At 33.4% G+C, this 23,170-nt stretch overlaps 1 protein-coding gene across 7 annotated transcripts in view; it reads right to left on the bottom strand.

The window, feature by feature from the left end:
* The window catches only part of LOC115883226, a 426,275-nt gene that overhangs the window by 12,840 nt on the left and 390,265 nt on the right, over positions 1-23,170 (bottom strand). For 5 of the 7 annotated variants that reach the window (XM_030901551.1, XM_030901550.1, XM_030901549.1 and 2 more), the window contains 9 exons: positions 22,267-22,509; positions 19,319-19,672; positions 17,059-17,356; positions 14,754-15,243; positions 14,428-14,466; positions 13,008-13,288; positions 10,344-10,472; positions 2,995-3,078; positions 1,208-1,425 (listed from right to left, as the gene is read on the bottom strand). In XM_030901551.1, coding sequence (XP_030757411.1) covers positions 1,271-1,425; positions 2,995-3,078; positions 10,344-10,472; positions 13,008-13,288; positions 14,428-14,466; positions 14,754-15,243; positions 17,059-17,356; positions 19,319-19,672; positions 22,267-22,509 — 2,073 coding nt within the window. In that variant the 3' untranslated portion in view covers positions 1,208-1,270. The remainder of the gene's footprint in view (positions 1-1,207; positions 1,426-2,994; positions 3,079-10,343; positions 10,473-13,007; positions 13,289-14,427; positions 14,467-14,753; positions 15,244-17,058; positions 17,357-19,318; positions 19,673-22,266; positions 22,510-23,170) is intronic. The other 2 variants (XM_030901553.1, XM_030901555.1) reach the window with 2 other exon arrangements.

Genomic DNA, 23,170 nt, shown 5'->3' on the forward strand with positions numbered 1-23,170 from the left:
CCGAAGACATGAAGAGCGGATTATATGTGCTACCGTTTTAAAACTATGTTAGGTTGTAAAAAAATGTAAAAAAATTGTAAAAAAAAACAGGAAGTATTTTAAAGATTGATTTTGGTACTCCAGATGGCATGTTCCATCCACATCTAAAGAAATGAATGACTTTTTGAATATACAATATTTTAAACCTTTTTGTAAACGAATCCGTACATAAATCCTCCTTTTTTGATAACAAGTTAATCAGATGGAGACAACAAAAATGACTGGTTAACACGTGATAGCATGTTCCATCCATATCTGAAGCACCTAGATGGCTTCTTGTACAAACCTTTTATCTCTAATTTCAATCAAAGAAGTTGAATACAATAGTGCTCCCTGGAGTGGTGCTCCTTATCAAGGTTACCAAAGAGCATCCAAAAATCCTGTATCTATAGCTCGTCATTGACTGCCAGCCGTATTCACAAAATGAAATAGTTATTTTTTGTAAAGCACTTGCGGTGTTAAACCTAAACGGACGCTGTTGCCAGAAGTTGTATTTACAGTAATAAAAATTTGCCTAACAAAGAAAAAAATGCTTAACGTTTCGGAAAGTTTTCTCTTTCCGCCGTCGGAAGCAAAAAAAATATAAAGAATCAAGAAAAAAACAATTTAAAATATTTAAATTGAACAATTCGAGAACAAATTTATTTATTTTAAATTGTTTTTTTCTCGATTCTTTATATTTTTTTTTACTTCCGACGACGGAAAGAGCTTTCCGAAACGTTAAGCATTTTTTTCTTTGTTAGGCAAATTTTTATTACTGTAAACACAACTTCTGACAAGCAGCGTCCGTTTAGGTTTAACGCCAGAAGTGATTACAAAAAATAACTATTTTATTTTGTAGACTTTTTCTTTGCGCAGTGCGGCACCCATAAAGACTTTTTGGATAGACGTGAATCCGCCACATAGATATAGACATTTTTTACAAAGAGTTATCTCTTCGATAACCTTGATAAAAAAGGTAGTAAACATATTATTATACACGTAAACGGCATTGTCAGTAAATAGTTCACAGTATTGAGTTTGATAAAGTTTTGTGTTAAAAAATTCTATTGTATGTTTAGACAGTTCGACAGTCGAGAACACAGACAAAGACAGTAAAGAGCAGAGCACGAAGTTAGGGGACAGAAAGTGGCATAGCTCAAACCGACAACTCAAACCAAAAACTCACAAGCAAGTTCGTTTGACGAGGAGCTGGTTTTGTGTCTGGCAGGTCGCTGCGGTCCTTCCAAGTCTAAGCTGGTGGGGCGAGTGGGGGGTGCGGGGGTAACAGAGAGGGAAGGAGGGGAGTGAGTTTGGAGTCGGGCGACGGGTTCGGGGATAAGGGGGGATTGAGGGGGTAACGAGCCGGGGGTGGTCGGTGGCGGAGGGGTGGCCGTAATAGAGTCTGGAGGGAAAGAGTAAGTTTTAACGTTAAGGCGGTGCGAGTGGATAAAAATTCTTGTGGCGTTGGCGATAATTGTGGTACAATGGTGAGATATGGCTATTTAAAAATAGGTAGAACAACACTAAAGTAGATATTTCATGCAAAACCTTTTTGAAATTGTCTTTAATGATTAACTGAGGGACATTTTAACTGAACAGCTTACCAAGAACTTTATATACCGGGTGCGTCTCAAAAATGGCTCACCCCCTATAATTTTTTTATTTTTTCAGATAAAAAACGAGATTTGGTATGTTAGCATATAACATAAGTTAGGATTGATTGACGTATTCAATTGTTTTTGGTCACTTCCTGTTTCACCGGAAATGACTACAAATTTTGATTTTTAAATGGCACCCTCGGTATTTGTTTACTTTATTCGATAGAAAATTACATTATGAACAGAATGACATCATATGTTAACTCTTGATATTCTCGTTTAATAAAAATCGTATTTTAAAATTCAATCTAGAGTGCCATGGCTATGTTAAAAACACTAATTTTTAATCAAGGAGCCTTGGAAAAATAGATTTGATCGTCTAATGTTTTGAGTATCTTGACCCTGGCCAGTTAGAAATTGCACAAATCGTATTTTTAATCATATCTCAAGTTTTTCAAATGGAACGAGGGTGGCTCATTAGCATATTTGGAAAAAACATTTTTTTATGAATAATATTATCACACACTTGGTATTTCGAATAAAATTTTCGTTACAAACCGCAAGTTATAATTTCAAATAAACCATATGCGAAAATGTCAAAAGTTAACATATGATATATAATTCTATTCAGAGTGTTATTTTCTTGCGAATAAAGTAAAAAAATACCGAGTGTGCTATTTAAAAATCAAAAGTTGTAGTCATTTCCGGTGAAACAGGAAGTGACCGAAAACAATTGAATACGTCAATCAATCCTAATTTATGTCATATACTAACATACCAAATCTCGTTTTTTTAACTGAAAAAAAAGTTATAGGGGTGAACTACTTTTAAGACGCACCTGGTATGGTTCTAGTGACCAAATATATAAAAATTATCACTAGTTCACCACAATTTATCACCAAAACACTTTAGACATTGGACATGCGTTTCATGTTAGCATAATCAGATGATTAAAACTGACTTAGATTTAACCATCTGCTGATGCTGCTAAAATGGTTACCGAAACAAGGGTTCAGTGTTAAAATTAAAGTGTTTGGATACATTGTGGTGAACTAGTGTTTTAATTTGCTGTATGTAAAGACTAAAAGTTCCAAACTCAACTGTATGTTGTTCAGTAAACAACCCGGTAAACAAGTAACATTATAAATCATACATGTGTATATTTAGTGATATTCTCCCTTTTTTAAATAATACTACTAATCATTACAAAATTATAAATTTTCTGAAGTTAAAAGAGCAAAACAAAATAAATTAAACATATAAGTAACTAAAAGCTGTGACATGATCATAATTTCAACAACATTTCAACTACGTTAGGAAGAATTTTTACCCAATGTCAAATAAGTAAAAATAATGTAAGTTAATATATTTAACCTTGTCTCCCAGTGCTGTGGCCCATGATTCTGCCGAATTTGATCTTGCTCTAAATTGGCGATTGGGTTCATTTCCGGTAGTATATCTGAAATAAAAAACCATTTTAGTAAAAAATTGATTGTTAAATTGAAAAAAGAAACTCGCCAATCAATTATTTTAACTAAAAACTAGGTATTACAAAAATCTGTAGTCAGAGATTAAGTTTTTAAGTATAAAATGTTTAACTTATAATATTGACTATGGACGCCATAGTCAATATTACCTTATCCATCATACGCTATGATGGATAAGGTAATATTGACATCCATCATAGGCATTACATCCATCATACGCTATCAATAATAATAAAAGTGTTTGATTTTTAAACTTCTTTTTTTTATTTTCAAATGATATGTGCTATAGTAGCACATTTTTGTGTAGGTTTCTTTTTAATAATACAGGGGAAAAAGAAGGACTGCTGTAAAGAGGTATAACTAGATACAAACAATTATCGTTGTTTAAGAATCTATTTCTTATTCGATTTCAATAACGATACTTTCTAATATAAAATTTTGCAAAGATAAATAAATCTGAATTTAAGTTACTTTACTTGTTAATAAATTTATCCGAAAGACTATTACAGAAAGTAAATTGGATAAAATACTGACGTTAATAAACCATTCTGTGTCGTTCAGTCCGTCAAAAGCGATTAATCAAGCCGAAGAAACATTGAACAGAACAAATTTCCAGCAAGGCTCGCAAGATCGAACGCTCGATTTCTCTTCTAACGATCGATTCAGGGTTGGGTGCGTAGCAAATTGTTAAATTATAACGTAATTTGCTACAGTAACAAATCTATCTTACTAACATCAGAATTCAAGTAAATAAATAATGTTTTACAATAGTGAAACAAATATTTTTTGAAATACCTAGGTCAGACATGTTTTCACATCACTTTTGATGTATTCTACTTGTTTGGCTAAAATTAGCTTAGCACAAATAATGTTTTATTACAATAAAATTTATTTAATTTATAAAAGCAAACAAATTTATAAAAAATAAGATATACCAGTTTATTAAAAACGAGCAAAATTTAGTGTAAATGAATAAATGTAATTTAATCTTAATAAATATTAGTCAAATAAAGTATTTTCGGATATTATTTCAGTTTACTCATCCCTGGTTAAATCCGATTATTTACAACGGATACTACTTGATCGCGCGGAGTACTGTTATTTTTCAAATAAATTGCTAGAAAATTTCGATTTGTCACGGTTAGACCCTACATTAATTCTTACGGTTCAGAAAAAAACAACGAACTGTACATGGGGAAAGGTGCGTATCTTGGAACGAACAAAGAAGCATTCTCGATTTCACAAAAGCGTGAAAACCATATCAGTACTTGCACCGTGACTAGAAAAACACAATACAAAAAAAAACATCTAATATTTTGTTTTTCTGAATTTCTAAATTTTTTCAAAAGAAAATAGGTATCATTTCGTTATATTCCAGTGAAAAGTTCAATATATTTTGTTCTAGTGGACCAATTTTGATAACTTTTAAGCAATCTGTAGCTAAATTATCTGATATTTTAGCCTCTTTTCAAACTAAAAAGTAAAGGTTCAATCTATGACACGACGGAAAACAAAATGTTATTTTGGGGAAAGTTTGAAACACCCTGTGAAATGGTGTACGAAAATAAAGGATTTAGAAACTACTTTATTCTAAAAATGCATCTTTTCTTGAGAGTTTCATTGTTGATTTATTCCACTATCTACTATTCTTTTGGAGACATTCGCTTATGAAGAAGACGGTAACGATTAATAACAATTTTAGCATTAACAGTATGCCCTTGCTTTTGATCCTAACCAAGACACCTATAAAATGTGTTTATTGAATTTGGAGTCACTAATTTTGTGACTCAAAATATAAAAAAATATTGTTTTATTATTTTTATTATGATTATAAATGCATTAATTTTAAACGTCATCCACAAACAGTTCATTTCAGGTGCATATGTTCTGTGTTTTTATGGCAAATTTCCAACCATCTGGATTTAAAAAAAAGTTCACTGATTTGCCATCGAAAGATATTAATACATTTCGAAAAGCTACACACTCGTCCTCTGGTGGATCAAAGGCCTCTCATAACAAATACATCCAATTCCAATAAATTTTCGTGGATCAAAACGAAGCCGAACAGTCGGAAATTCACTTTGACGAAGCTTAAACACTAATAGGATTATTAGCCCATTTCTTTTATCGGTTACCAGGGGTCAGTCGATTTGTGAAAACAAAAACTGGGACAATTCTGTTTTTTATTATATATCTATATTTTCTTCATCCAGGGATTGGAAGAATAGGAAAGGCTGGCAACTGGTACCGGAAGGCGTAGGACGCTATGAACCCGGTTTTATATATACAGGGTGTCCGGAAATTAATACAACAAATTTGTCATAGATTGTTGGTGGCACAAAAATAGGTGACAAGTATTTTTATTTTTGGCCAGTAGTGACCCCCTTTTCGGATTTACAGCCCGCTGAATTAGCTCCCAAAAACTAAACTCCCCCGCTTCCAAAGTTTTTATTCAGTTGGACGAAAATCACTAAAATTTGGTACACGTTATTTTATCAAATGAGTTATTTTTTGATGCTATTAATTTTTATTTTCATCAGTGGCGTGCTTAGCTTTAACTAAATATTATTGAAGAAAAAATGGTACGCCACTGGTTTTTTAAATCTGTAATTTTTAGGCATCTACATTGGTTTTGAATAACTTTTGATCTTTGATTTTTTGACGCACCGTTTTCGCATAAAATGATAAAAACCATTTTCATACATGACCAAATTGCTGAAATTTTTATGAAAATTTTCATAGCAAAATTTAAAAAACGGCAATTTAGGTTTTTTGACAAGATTTAGTCATGTATGAAAATGGTTTTTATTTTTTAACGCGAAAACGGTGCATCGTACGAAAAAAGTCAAGAGATAAAGTTGTTCCAAATTTAATGTAGATTTTAAAAATAATTTTTATTTAAAAAAAACAGTGTCGTACCATTTTTTTCTTCAATAATATTTAGTTTAAATACCATAGGGACGCCACTGATGAAAATAAAAAAAATAATAGCATCAAAAAATGTAATTTTATGGTAAAACAACGTGTACTAAATTTAGTGATTTTCGTCCAACAGGGCCCTGAGATATTAAAAAAAAACTCTTTTTAGGGGCGAAATTCAGGGGGTGTAAATCCGAAAAGGGGGGCCACTCGCCAAAAATAAAAAATATGAGTCACCTATTTTTTTTCAAGAATCTATGACCAAATTTTGTTGCATTAATTTCCGAACACCCTGTAGTAGGAATCAGTGAGATCGAAAACTGTGATGGACTGCCGGCAATCAAGAAGCAGACATACTCGCCAAAGAGGGGGAGGCAGATGACCCACCACTTGTGATGATTAACACACTGAAGGAAGCTATATGAACTACCATCAAGGTCAAGCAGCAAGAGACGTGGCAACACCGTGAGGACTGCGCTACAGCTCGAAGACTATAACGGCCTACACACATAACGATTTATCGTACTGCATGCAGTACGATATCCATCGAAACTGCCGCATTAACGATAAATCGTAGCGTATGTAGGGAAATTGGATGGTTTGCAGTATGCAGTCGTCAAATCGTTTGCAGTACGGAGCTGCTGTAAAATATCGTATCAACGGGTCGTGTCTGGGATGGGGTTTGAACGCGTGGAGTGTATTCCCTGCCGCAGCGCGCAGTTACGACATAATTTTTATTTATTTTTGGTTTAATCAATATTATGGATTCAAAAAATAAGACGTTCTGGGAAGACTTTATTGATTTATATAGAGAAAATAGATGTCTATGGGACGTGAAATCAAACGATTATGCAAATAAAATGAAAAAAAAAATCCTTCTCTCCAGCAACCACTTTTTACACCATTTCGCTTTTTGATTTCTTTTTGTTCGTCATCTTCATCTATCAGCAATACCGCAGCTACAAGCACGGCAGCTTTCTTCTTTGAAATTCTTGACATAACGGTAGCCTTTCTCGACGAAAAGTGAATAATCTGAACTGCGGCAGTACAATGTGTTGCATCGTGTGTACAAAAAATGGCTGTACTGCAAGCCGTACGATTTTCTTTACGATGTGCAGTTCAACGCGCAGTACGATAAATCGTTACGTGTGTAGGCCGTTTATGGCCAGTGGTAGATAGCAAAAAGATAAGATGACAAAACACCTACTAGAGCACAAAAAGAACCTAAAGATTTCCAACGACGCCTACTGCAGAAAATGTGGAGAGGAAGATGAAACCATAAAGCACCTGCTGTGCCACTGTCCGGCACTGGAATACCGACGCTTTAAAACTTTAGAGCAAGGTTTTTTGGACGGACTAGAGGAAGCAGTAGAAGCCAACATCGGAAAGCTTGCAAAGAGCTGGAAGTGCTTTAATGCAAAGAAAGAATGAGAGGAAGGTTTGGTACAACAATACAGGGGTATCGCAATGGGCCCAAGGCCTCCGAGTGAGCCATAATATGCAGTGAGGCATGATATGCCCCAGGTATGCGGTTTTTAATTCTTCCTGATCAATTCAAACAAAATTCCTGAATTTCTTCATTTGTTAGCAAGTCGTCCAAGGTATGTATCTTAAGAATACTGCGATACAGCTATATCTCGAAAACCTCTAGCTTGTTAATAGCAGTTACTTTCAATGTCCAACCTTCCATGCTATAAATTAGCACCGACCACACGTAGCATTTAACGAATCTTAATATAAGGTTTAGGTCAAGATCAGAACAGACCAGAAACCTCAAGAATGCCTGTCGGTCTTGTTCGATAAAGTACTACCAGAAAGTATTACCAGTAAGAGCAAATAGTGCAGAACATAAAAAATATAGTAGGTTTCCTCAAATCTGGCATAACAATGTGTAAGTAAACAAAATTTGATGCGTGAAAGTTCTCAATTAATTTAATATTGTTATTGAATAAATATCTAGCTCTTTTCATATCTAGACTATAATTACTTCTGGAAGTTGTTCATTTTGAATATAGCCCAATAGACTTAGACATATTTTGTATTCTTTGTGTGCTATTAATAACGTTTCTACTATACAAAGTAAGGTCTTAATCAATTTTCCGGCCCAGATCGGAACTAACACGAACATAATAGATCGCACTAAAGCCGCAAAGACAAAGATGCACCGCGCTAGGTATAAATAGAAAGTGATTAGTTCGCCATACATTGTTGAACGTATCTAGATATAGATCGTTCCGCCGTCAAAGTACCGGAGATACGAGAGAACCGCAATCTAAAATAGATAAAGCGCTAAAATACGAGCTTGTTAAGCGGAACGGTTCATTAGCGGTTACGTTTAACGAATTATTGCCGACGAGGACGGTAACCATTAATAATAACGGCGAAGGTACGAAGATAATTTAGAATTTAGTCGGCTTTTCCCGTTCGGACTTCTGCCTACGCCATCCAGTTCAAGTGCGTCGCATCAAGGTGCAGATATTCGTCGACGAACGATTAAAAGACTTGAGGTCGATATTCTTTATCAATGTTGAAAATGATACAAAAGAAAGCAATATGAAGAAAAAACAATTGTAATTATACTTGATACCAATTAAACTTTTAGTTACGTAATCGAGGGCGCTATTTTCAAATTCATTGTTGCCAACCATGGACATTTCCGGCGCCTGGCTGACTAACTGAAATTTAAATTTCCCGCTGGAGATTCAGGTGGTAGCTCTGCTCTAAAAAATGTCAAGTTACAGCATTTATGTATTTATTTCGTGACATTGTCATTCGTTTTGACACTTTAATTTTGTATTACGGGTTTTTGGTTTAAATGAGTAGTGTTGTGATACTTTAAGCTGAAAAATGTTTACTAACAGACCTTGCAGTCGACATTGTTCTTTTTAGAACATATTTTAGTTCGAAGTGTACAAGATACTGTACAATAATGATAAACGTGTCTGTGTTTTTCGAATTCGAATTTAGTTAATATTTTCACGTTTCACGTTGTTACCGAGGTATAAAGGCCTTTTGCAGCCGGATACTGCCAGCATGAGGGGGTAGAGAACCTGACTTTGAATTAGAATTAGTTTGAGTGTATTTAGAATCGAAATCTATATACAGGGTGTCCCAGAAATAAGTGCAAGTATTTTAACTGGTAGTATAGTTCAACTCCAGAAACACGCCTATGAGGTTTTTTCGCGAAAAAAAAATCGAAAATTCGAAATTTTTTGAAAAAATTTTTGGATTTTTTTTTAGTTAAAAAACATAATTTCTTGATAATATGGCAACATAGGTATTAGATTAAATTTACAAGAAAGAAAATCCAGAAAAAATCGAGTGGTTCTCAAAATTTTAGCAAAAAATATTTTTTTTTTAAATTTTCAAAGTAAAATAACTCCGTTATTTTGGACTGATTTGAAAAACGATAAAGAGAAAATATGTTTCTTTTATCAAGATCTACCTCCCCTTAAAATACTTGCACTTATTTCTGGGACACCCTGTATAATATATAATAAAGTAAAAATTATGAAAAAGTTATTAGTAGCAATGTCACTCAATAACTTATTCTCTTTGGCCACAGATATATTACATCACACTATTATTTATATGCAAAAATAAAACAAAAATAACTAATAACATAATTAATCCTACTATCACACACACTACATAACACAAAATACAAATTATTAATAAAACTGAATAAACCTGATGAGTAATGTTGAATAACACACCATTCTAAAATAGGTCTTTTCATGTAACCTTTCTCAATATACAATAAACATTATCCATCAAAGCAATAAATACTTAATAAAAATTAGTATTAATAAAAGCACCAGCCAGATTAAATTCAAATTAGTTGAAAATATAAGTATAATTCGTTGAAAAATTCAGATTTCTATTCTTTTAAACGTTGATAAGAACAGTTAAATATAGTTTAAAATAAATTAAATAATAAATTAGTAATATTTTTTGAAAATCAAAATAGTTTTAATACAATCCGTACCACAGTGTCTACTACAGATCACATTTGTATTCAATGTCTAGATATTTTTGGTTTTAGCCAAAGCGTTACCACCTATAAAACTAGTAGGTATGTTTAAAAAAAATATATATACAAAAGAATGACAGTCGATCGAGCAAGTCAGTGTCAAAGACAGAGACAGTCAGATCATCGAATGTCGATATATTTTCAACAATAAATTAAATTTACTTATCCTAAGTTCACCGTACATGTCAAACGAGAAAAATGATCATGAAACGAACTATAGCATTCAAATACAACGTAAACGGGTTAGTTCTACAGCAAAACGACAAACATAAAAACACTCCTGACCTGGACTTTTGGTTTCCTGGCCTGGAGGCGGACAGTGTATGTACTTGCTCCCGCTGGAAATGATAACATTTCCAGAGAGCCTTTGCCTGGACAAACTGGAAAGCGGCTCGTAGACACTACTGCTGCTACCTGATAATCAGTCACACAATACCACTTACATACCGAATTATATACATATATTTACAATGAAAATATAAGTAAAATTACAATTATGTGAAACACACAAGGTATTTCATTGAAATCTACTTCAAATGATATAGCAAAAACGTACGATTTAAAGAGGTTTGAAAATGTTCATTCACTGTCATTGATATCTTAACTATTAGGTATGAATACATTTGGCATATTATATTTATATCTTGGTATAAAAATAAGGTAGTTAAGGGCTTATCTTTTCGTACTTAGTACTCTTTTGACAATATCTTCGGTTTGAAAAAGATGTAAAGGGCTTTCGATGAGAAGAGAGAGATTTTTAAAATATTACCCTTCTTTGCTATCAGCTAAAATTAGCCATCCTGATGGTTTTATTTTTTTTTTGAAAAATCGCGCAATGTTTGTTAAATTAAGACAGCGCCCCCTAGTATCTACTGTCAAATGCATATTATTTGTGTTTATAAAGCAGAATATAAAGTAACGCATTTTTAAACGATACCTAGTTCAATGAATTTCGATTAGCAAATACGGAATTATAAACATTTAAATAAAAACAGATCTTTCCCCACCTATATTTTAGCAGATGTTCAGAAAAAGAATCAGAGATTTGCTGAAGATTATGACGATATTATTTATAGTACCCCTAACCTAAGCAAAATTTTGTAAAAATTCAATTTTCCTATTCGCCAAAGCAGTTGCGCCCTCTAGAGGCAGTTCTAGTAATTTTATAATAATTTTCAGCAATTTCTCATAGCCATCTATAGTCATAAATATTTTTTCTCAGGCTCTACAGCTGAGAGCCATTCTTAGTGGGACACACGGTACAATAAATTCTAAACTTTGAATACGAAGACTAAGGAAGGAGCATAATGCTATCCATGTATTCATGCATGGCGGGCGGAAAAAGCACTCTAGGGTGGTGATCCTTGACAGTTCTTTTTGACGATTCATTTGACACATTTGAATTTGATTTGAAATTTTGTGGATTTGTCAGTCTTTACGGAGCTTATTTTATGTTATTTATTATTTATTCTACTACTGATAGTTGTATAAAGGTAGTAAATCTAGATGGAAAGTGTGGCAGAACTTAAATTAACAGTGACACTATCGCGATTTATCGAAAAAGACTCTAAAATAGTTGGTTGTGTAGCGTGCGGTAGATCTCGGCAAAAATTGAGTGAAATAATGGAACAACTTTTCGCTAGTAAGTGACTATATAATATACATGTGCAGTAAACACGTGCAGTAAATCGATCATTTATGAAATTCACTTAAATTAACTAAATTATACATTTTTCTTTCATTTTAGCTTTTATTTACTACTTGTCAAAGATCAGATGTCAAAGAATTTTGATACGTTAATTTGACTTACCTGCTTCAGTAGCGTATCAGATGTTTGTGTTAATAAATACTTATTATAACTTATCTATTTTTATTAGAATTATATATTTTTATAACAATTTTAATAACTACCAACATTTATTCACAACGTAAAATAAAATAACAAATTATTGAGTCTACCCTACATCATAGTTTTATATTTTTTAAATAAAATTAGAACGGCACTGATAAACTGGAATTTAAGTTGGCCATATTTGTGGCCCATCACGGTGTACCTAAGATTTTTGATATGCTCCTTCCTTAGTCTTCTTATTCAAAGATTCTAAACAAATTTTATGTATAGTAGTCCAGATATTGACATTACATTGACACATTTTGACGCAAGTTTGACATAGTGATTTTTTCTTTGCATGCACTAATATATGATTCATGAGTTGAATACATATTTTTTTTCGGATTACAGAAATAAAAAGTTTACTAGAATTGTCTTTGGTGATTTTAGAGATATAGATTTCTAACAATTCCAAGGTGTTGGTTTAGTTTAATCCATAGACACATTATAATTGTTATTTGCGTGTATTTACACGCATTTGACATTAAAAAATATGGCCATATCTTAAGCATAGATTAACACAGATTTATCAGTAAGACGGAGAAACTAAATAAAACAAGAACGCGTTCGGTCCCTTTAAATATCCTATTTAAAGGGATTGAATACAAAGCGCATGCTTATGTTGAATCGCTACAATAAAACTGTGTCACAGATTAAGTATTATTTCAATTGATTTTTTTTCAAAAGGCAACAATGCATTCGAGAAAAAAACGATGTCTGACAATGCCATAGCCCTATTAAAGGTCAGAGGTCACGGCGCGCCCAAGGTGAAATAAGTGACACATCTGTAGGTTAATATGTGTCTTAAGGCCACAAAATTTGTTCAAATTAGTCATGGAATACATAAAAATTGAAAATGTTTGAAAACCAGGTACACTAATAAACTTGTAGTACATAAAGTTGCTCCTTTTCGACATTCACAGAAGTACTATTTGTTTTTCAGACTTCTCTATATCTTTTGCTATATCCCACGAAGTAGTTGCAGGAGAGACAATCTTATATTTATATAATGAATTACTATATACAATTAAAATCATTATAAAAATCTAATACAATACCTGAACTGTCCAAAGAGCGGCTATCCCTATAGATTCGCTTCAAGGTCGACAGAGATCCGGAAGTCGCAGGCGCAGAAGCGGCCGGTTCTTTGCGCGGCGCCGCCTCCGGCGCAGTCGTTTTCACCTCGTACTCGTGAGCTCGTTCGGTTACGTTCGGCTGTAGCACCTTCTTGCTCAATCGCGCGAGCTCACTCAGGGGAATGCTCGTACGACTCGCTTCGGGGTAGTTTTCAAAGTCCTTGGCCTTCTTTTGCACGTTATACAGACTGGGAGGGTTCATCCTAAAAGCGTTCAATGATAACAAACGTATTTAAAGGTGTGTATATATACGGGGTGTCCCAGGTTCCCTTCGTACATAGAGAAACTTTAGATTTTTGGATCTAAAACATTGCCAGTCAAGTTCTTAATAAAAATTTGGACAATCTACTTAGATATAAATATGAATTGAATATTATTTTCTGAAACATAGGGATGCTATAATTATTTGTCAGTGTATCAAATTGCTATAAACAAATAGTAGTCAAGTAAAAGAAGGTTGAAACCACTACTTAATTCGTCGACTGGGACTTTTCAGGCGGATTGTGTACCTTTTGAGAAGCAGTTTTACGAGGAAAAATTGTACCACCGTTCTCGGTCGGCTTTGGTCGAAAAAATGACCGAAAAATCAGTTTTTTGCAAATATCTACCAAAATATGCAATTTACAAAATTTTTCTTCAAATAAAAAATGAAGCTTAGGTAATATCTTCAAAATGATCCTCATTTTATACCTAGAATTAGTAGTTTTCGAGATATGCCGCGTCGAAGATCCCTCAATTTTCTCTCCAAGTCTTAACGCTCCGAAGATAGATTTCATAAACATTACATTGATTGACAGGACAAATTGTTTAATAACTTGGCTAAAATTTAATATTTTTTCATGATTCAAAGTTTGTTTATAAGGTAGAATCAACAGTTATCAAATTTTGAAAATTTTCTCATATTTTATGATAATAAAAAAACCGGGCAAACATTCCTTGATCCAAAAATTTTCAGATTTTTACAAACTTATTCATATTAACTAATAATTGTAACAACTTATTTGTGAAGATTTTTTTATCAGTTTTTCTTAAAGTCTCTATAAGGCAACTCACAAAGTTTGAAGTATTTTTTCGATCATATTGTATAACTGGACGAAAGTAGGCCTTATTACCAGCGCAAAGTCCTGAAACACCCTGTATATAGTTTGATAACCCCCTAAAGTAGCAAATAAACACAAATTCTTATATAAATAAAAAACTAAAAAAATATGTCAATATACAAATTTGGTTAATTACAATTTAAATAAACTAAGAAAACCAGGTATACAATGCTTTGTTAAGTTTCCTAACAACTCATCAATTTGAAAACAAAAACCACAAAAAATCAGTCTAGGTCACTTACATGGGAAACAGATACGCCAAAATATAATTTATTACGCTCCTGTAAGAATAAATGCCTATGTATATTTCAATATTGACAGATAAGAAAAATAAATTGAAAATATATAACAAAAAGTCTGTAAAAAGAATTTCAGTATAGTAAAATATTCAAATTAATGAATAAGTTAAAGTATAAAAACATTATAATATTAGTGCCACATTTTACAGCCCTCAAGACAAGTTATATTATGTAATTGGACTATTATTAGCAGCATAGTTTTTAGATCCTACTTAACGTTTTTGTCATTACTTTGATTTTTAACTAGGTTATTAAAAAAAATTACTGACCTTCTAGCCTCAACAACAGCTACATCCTTCGTCGTATTACCACCCTCTTCAGGCTCGAAATTAGGCGCGGTCTCGCCCTCCCTAATACCATCGTCCCTCTCTCTTCTACCTTTGGGCGATTGTGCGTCCGAGGCGGGCGTGGCCACGCTAGCCACACCCCCGCTGACGTCACCGTTGTACGCAACCCCGCCCATGTCCTTTTCGCTGTCGATGTCATTTCTGATGCGTCTGAGATTGTGATGCGTGGGTTTGGTCCGTCCCGGTGAATCTAGCCTAATCGGTAGTTGTTGGATTGGGTATTCGTTCGGCGGCCATACAGGTCGATCGAGCTTTTTGGGACGACTGTGGAACTCGCGTAGTACCGGAGTGCGTAAGAATTCCTCTTTTTGTCGGACGCTTTGGCGCACTCTGGATATTCGTAAGGTGTCGTCGATTTCTTGACCTGTTACTGTTGAGTTGGAGCCGAAGGAAGTTACGCTGTCTTTACTACCTAAAATAAAAGTAAGCTCTATATCAATCAATAATAATTTTGGCGGGATCAAGCGCTAGACGTCATTTACTAGGGCTTATTTCTTTATGGCACTTACTGACCGTTGGCCTTAAAAAGGTTGCAATTTATTTTTATATCGAGTAAAAATGTTTTATGTGAATTTTTATTAAATTGTCTAGATGCTAGAGATTGACATTTATACAGGGTGAGTTTTCTACGATGTTCTCTATGGGTATCTCGAAAACTACTGGAGATAGAGAGTCAGTTAAATGGGGAAGAAATTGCAGTTTTGTGGGGTCATAAATATGCGCCTTTCAGATTTTTGAAAAAGTTCATAGCTTACTAGATATTTTGAAAAAAAAACAAATTTCGGCTATTTTAAAAATGGTCCTTAATTCCATTATAATCTATTTTACACAAAAAGTTTTCAGATATAAGTTGTAGATAATCACATCCTTAATGAGATTGTGTTCCACTTTTTGTTCTAAAGCCTGTTATTTTTGGCATATGACACAAACTTATGTTTTTTTTAAAAGCGCCATTTTTCAAGCTTTTCAGCGATATAAGGTATAATATGTACATATTTTTTTTGGAAAAATTACTTAGCGTTATATTATAGAGTTATAGCCAATTCTTATCTTTCTTGACTAATTTCACTTAGTTGGTATTCATTCTTATTCTGTGATTTATTTAATTACTATAATTTATAACTTATAAAAAGACAGAATAAGTTATTAAACGGTTCTTTGCAATTTACATTACACAAACTAAAACTTAAAAAAATAATATCACTACAAACACTTTAAGTTATTTTAGAAAAGGTTCAAAAAATATACCGCATAAAAAAATCTAAAATGGATAGGTCAGGTAGTCGAGGAGGCCCATGTAATTGGTCCACCTCTTCCTATCCTTGAGTTTAAATAATTATGATGTGAATAATTTTTAACATTTCTTTTATTATGAGAGGGAGTGTCATAATGAAAGTCATATTGGAACAACTCTATTGATGCGCCAGACTCTAAATTTAACTTTCCTAACATGTCTTGAAAACCGTTCCCTAAAAAGCGTATGTAACGTATACTCGAAAATGTATGACCAAGAAAAGTTGAACCAAAACGCTTTGGCTACACGCTTTCCTTCACTTGAAAAATTCATATTTACAATTTTTGTTTATTTTAATTTACAAAGTTTGGATGTGAGAATTTCACATTTCTGAGAGCGAAGACGATTGAACTTGTTTCCATGCCTAAGTGAAATTGTTTAAAAACGATGAAAATTGGCTGTAACTCAGTAATTTTTCGAAAAAAAAAACATTTTATAGCTTATATCGCTGAAAAGCTTAAAAAATGGCGCTTTTTATGAAGTCATGGCCAATTGTGGTTTCCATTTAAAAAAAACCTAAGTTTGTATCATATGTCAACAAAGACAGGCTTAGGAAAAAACGGAGAACACAATCTCATTAAGGATGTGATTATCTACAACTTTTATCTGAAAACTTTTTGCCTAAAATAGATTATAATGGAATTAGGCACCATTTTTAAAATAGTCGAAATTGTTTTTTTTTCGAAATATCTAGTAAGCCATGAACTTTTTGAAAAATCTTCAAGGCGCATATTTATGACTCCTCAAAACTGCAATTGTTTCCCCATTTAACCGACTCTCTATCTCCAGTAGTTTCCGAGATACCCATAGAGAACATCGTAGAAAACTCACCCTGTATAAATCTCTTATTTTATCGATTGTCATTCCCCAACCGTCTTTGACTGGATCTTTCACTCGGTCAAAAAGCATTAAAGTTGCAAATTAATGACTTACTGTCAGCCACTGATGATGAAAGAGAACTAGTACTCTCCCTCCTGTGATCTTCTGGACCGAGTCTATAAGCGTGTTCTGGCAAGCCCATATTTTCTGCGCTCGAAGGTAGGTATGGCGGCTTGTACATAGCCTTCATTGCCTCAGCGTAGTGCGCCGAATCGCCGTCGGACGAATTTAGTGACGTGGCGCCACTGTATTCGGTGCTCGACAGGAGATTACTACCTTCGCTTGCTCTGCGGCCCATTTTACGATAGAGGGGCACCTGCGGTGCGGCCCTGGATTTCTGCCGAAGTTGTACCTATAAAAAAAACAAATTGTTATCAAAATTCACTTTATATTTAGAATCCGAAAGAATAAGATTATGTTACATTAATATATATGGCGTTTTCTAATCTATAATGTGACGTAATTATTTTTTTCGTAATTCTGTTTGTATTATACATTATACCCTTGGTTTTTCATAGGCTTGGTGCATTTCATTCGATTTAATTTTTTCGAAATTTAGACAGCAGCTCGGTATGGCAGAAATCAGAAATGTCCGGCTCTGTATTTAACGCAGTCCTGCTTATTGTTCATGTTGATCGCATTGAAATAATATTAAAATCGTGGTTCCGTCATAAATATTTGCGAACGATATAGCCCTAATTATGCCTCAACTAGCAAAACCTGTGCATAAAATCATCATCGGCGAATGTACCAAGCCTATATAGGGTTAATCACCGAGTTATTAGATTTTTGCAACTTGTAAGTTTCTACGATTAAAATAAAGGTAAATTTGATTAAGGTTTATCGCATTTTAATATTACCGTTTTTAAATAATTAGGTTTTTCTTAAAATACCGTAATAATTTTAAATCTTCATTTCTCTAAGCCTATTTAAGTTTTTAAAACCAAATAGTGACGTATTTCTATTTACTAAATTTTGTGTTGCAATAATAAAAATTAAACTGCCTTATACAGAGTGTCTAAAATTTATTTTAAATAATTACTAGCTTTAAATGGCAATAACTTGTTTAATTTAAATGGAACACCCTGTATATTTTATGAGAATCAGATGCACAATTTAATTGTCTATCGAACTGTATTATACCAATTTTTACCTATCTCTTCAAGTTTTCGTAGAAAACGTATTTTCTTATAATTTAGACCTCATTTATCAATATGCCCATGGAATATTGTCATTTAGAGTATTTTTAAAGATGTAACAAATCTTTAAAGAGTAGAGATACTAATATTGTCGATATAGTTCGTTTATTTCATTAAAAATTAAAAAAAAACTGTTTAAATATTTGTTAACCAGTTTACACCAGTTAATATGATTCCAGTATTCAAGCTATATGAATTGACTGTTTACATTGATTAATAATAATTGCTCCAAATGATAAAAAATTGAATTTTGTATCTGTATTAGACAATATGGTAAAAAGTAACACCTTAAAAATCATATTTCTTTCTTTGCGAATTTTTATTTATAACAATAAAGACGTTCATTTTCATAACTTTTACATTTTTTAGAATAATTTATTAACTCACATAATTAAGTATGTAATTAATTAATATTTGGAGGGATATAATGGTGGTATATTTAATTAATGGTATACTCTTTTATAAAGATTTAAATAGTCTTCTTTTTGTATACAAATGGGCTAGTAATATTATCGTTTTTAGCACCTGTACATTTTGTACATTTGTCGCTTTAAAAACAATCTAGAATGTCAATATTCCATGGGTATATTGATAAATGAGACTTAAATTATAAGAAAATACATTTTCTACGAAAACTTGAAGGGATAGGTAAAATGTGGTATAATACAATTTGACAGACGATTAAATCTGATTCTCCTAAAATATACAGGGTGTTCCATTTAAATTAAACAAGTTATTCCCGTTTAAAGCTAGAAATTATTTAAAATAAATTGTTAGACACTCAGTATGAGGTAGTATTATTTTTATTATTGCAACACAATAACTGATCAATAAATAAACTTCAGTAAATATTTAGTATTAAAAACTTTGATATCCTGGAGAAATGAAGCTTAAATTGTAGCTCTAATAGTCCCTCAAAGAACCCAAAACTTACAATTTGTAAAAATCTAATCGTTTAGCTACATAACTCCGTGTCGTATGTGGTGAACAACCATGTATAGAAATAAATCTATAGAAAAATGGATATCGTAATCAATTGAAACAAAGCTGGGTGTAATAACTTGTGATATAGCTTTATCCATAAAGTTTATAGTATCTAATAATTTTGATCTTACTTCATTTGGCCGTAGAATTTCTGAATAAATATCCTGTTGTTGCGAAGCGGTATAACCTCGACCATACGGATCCAAAACACTTTCGGCGCTACGCTGTTGGGCTTGTCTGGAAAGTTCGTTTCCAGGCACACCCTTAACTACCCTCGAGTGCGGTGGATAGGATGCCGGTGATTGGTAATGATGGGCTTGCTGTAGGTATCTCCACGACGCAAGATCCGCTCTGATTTGTTGTTGCTGTTGTTGCTGAGCGATATGCCTACTCAAAATCTGCTGGGCTCGCAGCCTATCCAGTTGTGGATCGGGAACTGGCGGCGCTTGGTTGGAGACGGGGTTATGAGCAGTATCCGGAAATAGCTAAATCAGAAAAAAATATTTTAATATAGTGCAGTAGAAAGCCTCGGAAATTTTTCGGATTTATTATGACATATTACCTCTATAAACCTATGTGGCGGATTCATCTCTCGAAAAAGTCCTATATGGTTATTTCTCAGTGCAAGAAAATCTTCAAAATAAAATAGTTATTTTTTGTAAACACCGCTGTGTTAATCCAACGGAGACTACTTGTCAGCAGCAGGTTTGCTGATAAACAAATCTGCCTAAGGAACAAAAAAATAACTATAGTATTTACAAAAAATAACTATTTTATTTTCTAGATTTTCTTGCAGTGGCGAAATACCCATATTATAGGATTTTTTTGGAGCGATTACCTCTATATTATACAGGGTGTCCCAGAAATAAGTGCAAGTATTTTAACTGGTAGTATAGTTCAACCCCAGAAACACGCCCATGAGGTTTTTTCGCGAAAAAAAAATTGAAAATTCCAAATCTTTTGAAAACATTTTTGGAATTTTTTTTATTTTTTATTTAAAAACCATAATTTCTTGATAATATGGCAACATAAGTATTAGATTAAATTTACAAGAAAGAAAATCCAGAAAAGATCCAGTGGTTCTCAAAATTTTAGTAAAAAATCATCTTTTTTGGAAATTTTCAAAGTAAAATAACTCCGTTATTTTGGACTTATTTGAAAAGACGATAGAGAGAAAAAATGTTTCTTTTATCGAAATCTACCACCCCTTAAAATACTGGCACTTATTTCTGGGATACCCTGTATATTATTCCAAAAACATTGTTTCAAGATAATATGCAAAAATTGTTTTAGCAAATGTTTGAAGCATATATTTTACAAAAAATGTATCCATTGAGTGGAATCCTTGTTTTGTATCTCGTTTTTTTCTAGAAATAAAAATTAATATTTAATTTTTAAAGAGAAAAAACTTAAAAATAATTCAAATAAGGCGGATTTCGTTTGCAGTATGATGCATATTGCGGGTTTTGCAACAGCAAGATATTTGCATCTTAATTTCATTTATTAGATATGTAATTTTATTAAAAAAATAGGTATTTGATATGGATAAGATGTCAGTACCTAGTAATATTATACTTGTGTAACAAGCCTATGAAAAAATGCGGGATTTGCAACAATAATGAGAATAAAAGCAAATATTAGTGGATAAGACGGATTTTGCTGCAGTAACATAATTTGTAGTGAATTTTATATAAGAATAGGCGACTTTGCTTTGCTGAAGGCTGAAGACTTTTGGGACTATGTTTATGTAGATTTCAGGGTCCACTATTAATATATGGCATTTGTATTTTTTTAAATGATGGATAAGGCGGGTTTGCTACTTGAAGCCTCATATGTTATAGTCTGGTCATTTTAACTAAGTGGTGATTCATGATAAAACTTAGTGTGATAAACAAAAACAATGTCAAAATACATTCTTCTTTTGATATTGACATTCTTCATACATCAATTCTTTTTTATTTGTAACCGGTTTTTGGCTATTCAGCCATCCACAGACCTTTGTCAAAAACCCATGTTTGTTTCTAATATAATAATATTAGTCAAAAATATAATAATATTAGTCAAAACGAGCAGCGATTTTGAAAAAAGTTTGATGATGGCTGAATAGCCAAAACCTGTGACAAGTAAATATTCTTTAGTGGTTTGACTCGAAAACAGAAAATAGCCATCTTATCCGATAGTCAAGCAGCACTAAACGCGATCAACTCAGTAACTATCAATTCGAAGTTGGTCAAAGAATGCCTAGAGAAGATGAACAAATTAGGGAAAGAAAATAATGTCCTCCTACTCTGGGTGCCCGCACACCAAGGGATAGAAGGCAATGAAAAAGCAAATGATCTAGCTAGAAAAGGAGCGAACACTCCACTAACTGAACCAGAACCGTTCTGTTTTCTAAGCGGAAACCAACTTGCGGAACCAAAACGGAACTGAAGAACCTAGAAGACTCCGTGCATAACTTGGAATAACGGTCTAAGACACTCGAAAAAGTTCCTTAGAACTTAAGACCGAGAAAACTCAAAGAACAACAGAAGCCTGGAAAATTTTTCTAGATTTAAGTAAAAACAATCTTCGGATTGTCACGGGGTTTCTAACAGAACACTGTCTCCTCAACGAATACCTCAGTAGGCTGAAGCTGAGAAACAACGGCGAATGCAGATTCTGTGAGGGAAATGGAGACAACATCAGAACACCTTATCACTGAGTGCGCCGAGATGACGACCGTTCGTGCCATGAACTTTGGTCCGGCTGATGTCGAGAATGGAGAGCTGGCCTGTGTGGAGCCGTCTGAGATACTGGCTTTTGTTAAAGCCCTGAGACTGTAAGATAAGTTTTAACTCGTTATAACTCAAGAAAGGGGAACACACAATAGATCTGTAAGGTTCGCGGTGATTAACTCCCCTCCTAAATATTCTACATTCTACAATATAATAGTATTATCAAAATTAGCAGCGGTTTTTGATAAAGGTCTAATGATGGCTGAATAACCTAAACCTGTCACAAAGATTTTTTAGTTGTTTGACAATTGATTTTGTTTATCACATTAAGTTTTATTACTTATATGGTACGACCTAAGCCTTACCCTTTGGAGGACGTCTTCTTCTTTGGGAACAACCAGCAAGTGCAGGTATTGCGGACTATTCGAGATTCTTTGCACCACTTCTGGATAAGAGAGATTGGCCGTTGGGACGTTGTTGACAGCTACTATTCTGTCGCCGTTCCGAAGACCCGCTTGTCTTGCAGCTTGACCATGAACCTCCTTCACGAAAATAGTGTCCATGGGCTTGAACAACGACCCGCTCTGGGCGTATCGGCCATCGTCTTCCTAAAAAGAAGTTTATTATAGTATCAACTTAATATCATAGAGTATAGATAGAAAAGAAGCATCAAAATGTCTTAGAAATGGTGATCGGTAGACAAAGAGGATAAATTTTAAAATAAAAAAATAAAACTGTGTTGATACCAAAAGAGATTTCAACAACTTCCATTGTCTGTATTTTTTTTTTAGTTTAGTGGAACCAATAGACAGTTAGATTCTCTTCTCAATCAATTCATAAAATGACTCCATTAAATTTACGATTTGGGAAGAGAAAAACCTCCTTGTCAGTAGAAAAGATAGATTTTCTGTATAAGAAGTGCCAATTTCTTATACTATAGAAAATCTACATACACGGGACAGTATTTACGTTTTCAGTCAAAACCATTCTGAAGCAACTAAGAACGGAGTAATTATTATATATAGGATCCTATATCTCCTACGCGGAGCAAAGGGCTTCAGTAAAAGCTCTCCATCGGGTTCTGTTTTTGGCAGTTGTTTTTGCTTCCTTCCATGTTGACCCTACTTGTTGAAGCTCATCCAGTATGGAACGTCTCCATGTTTGAGCAGGTCGTCCTTGCTTTCTCTTTCCTTGGGGATTCCACTCCAACGCTGATCTCGCTATATTACTATCAGGTTTCCGCAAAGTGTGACCTATCCAACCCCATTT

The sequence above is a fragment of the Sitophilus oryzae genome, unplaced genomic scaffold (assembly GCF_002938485.1).
Source record: "Sitophilus oryzae breed Bouriz unplaced genomic scaffold, Soryzae_2.0 scaffold_183_pilon_pilon, whole genome shotgun sequence".
In the NCBI taxonomy this organism is placed as follows: domain Eukaryota; kingdom Metazoa; phylum Arthropoda; class Insecta; order Coleoptera; family Curculionidae; genus Sitophilus; species Sitophilus oryzae.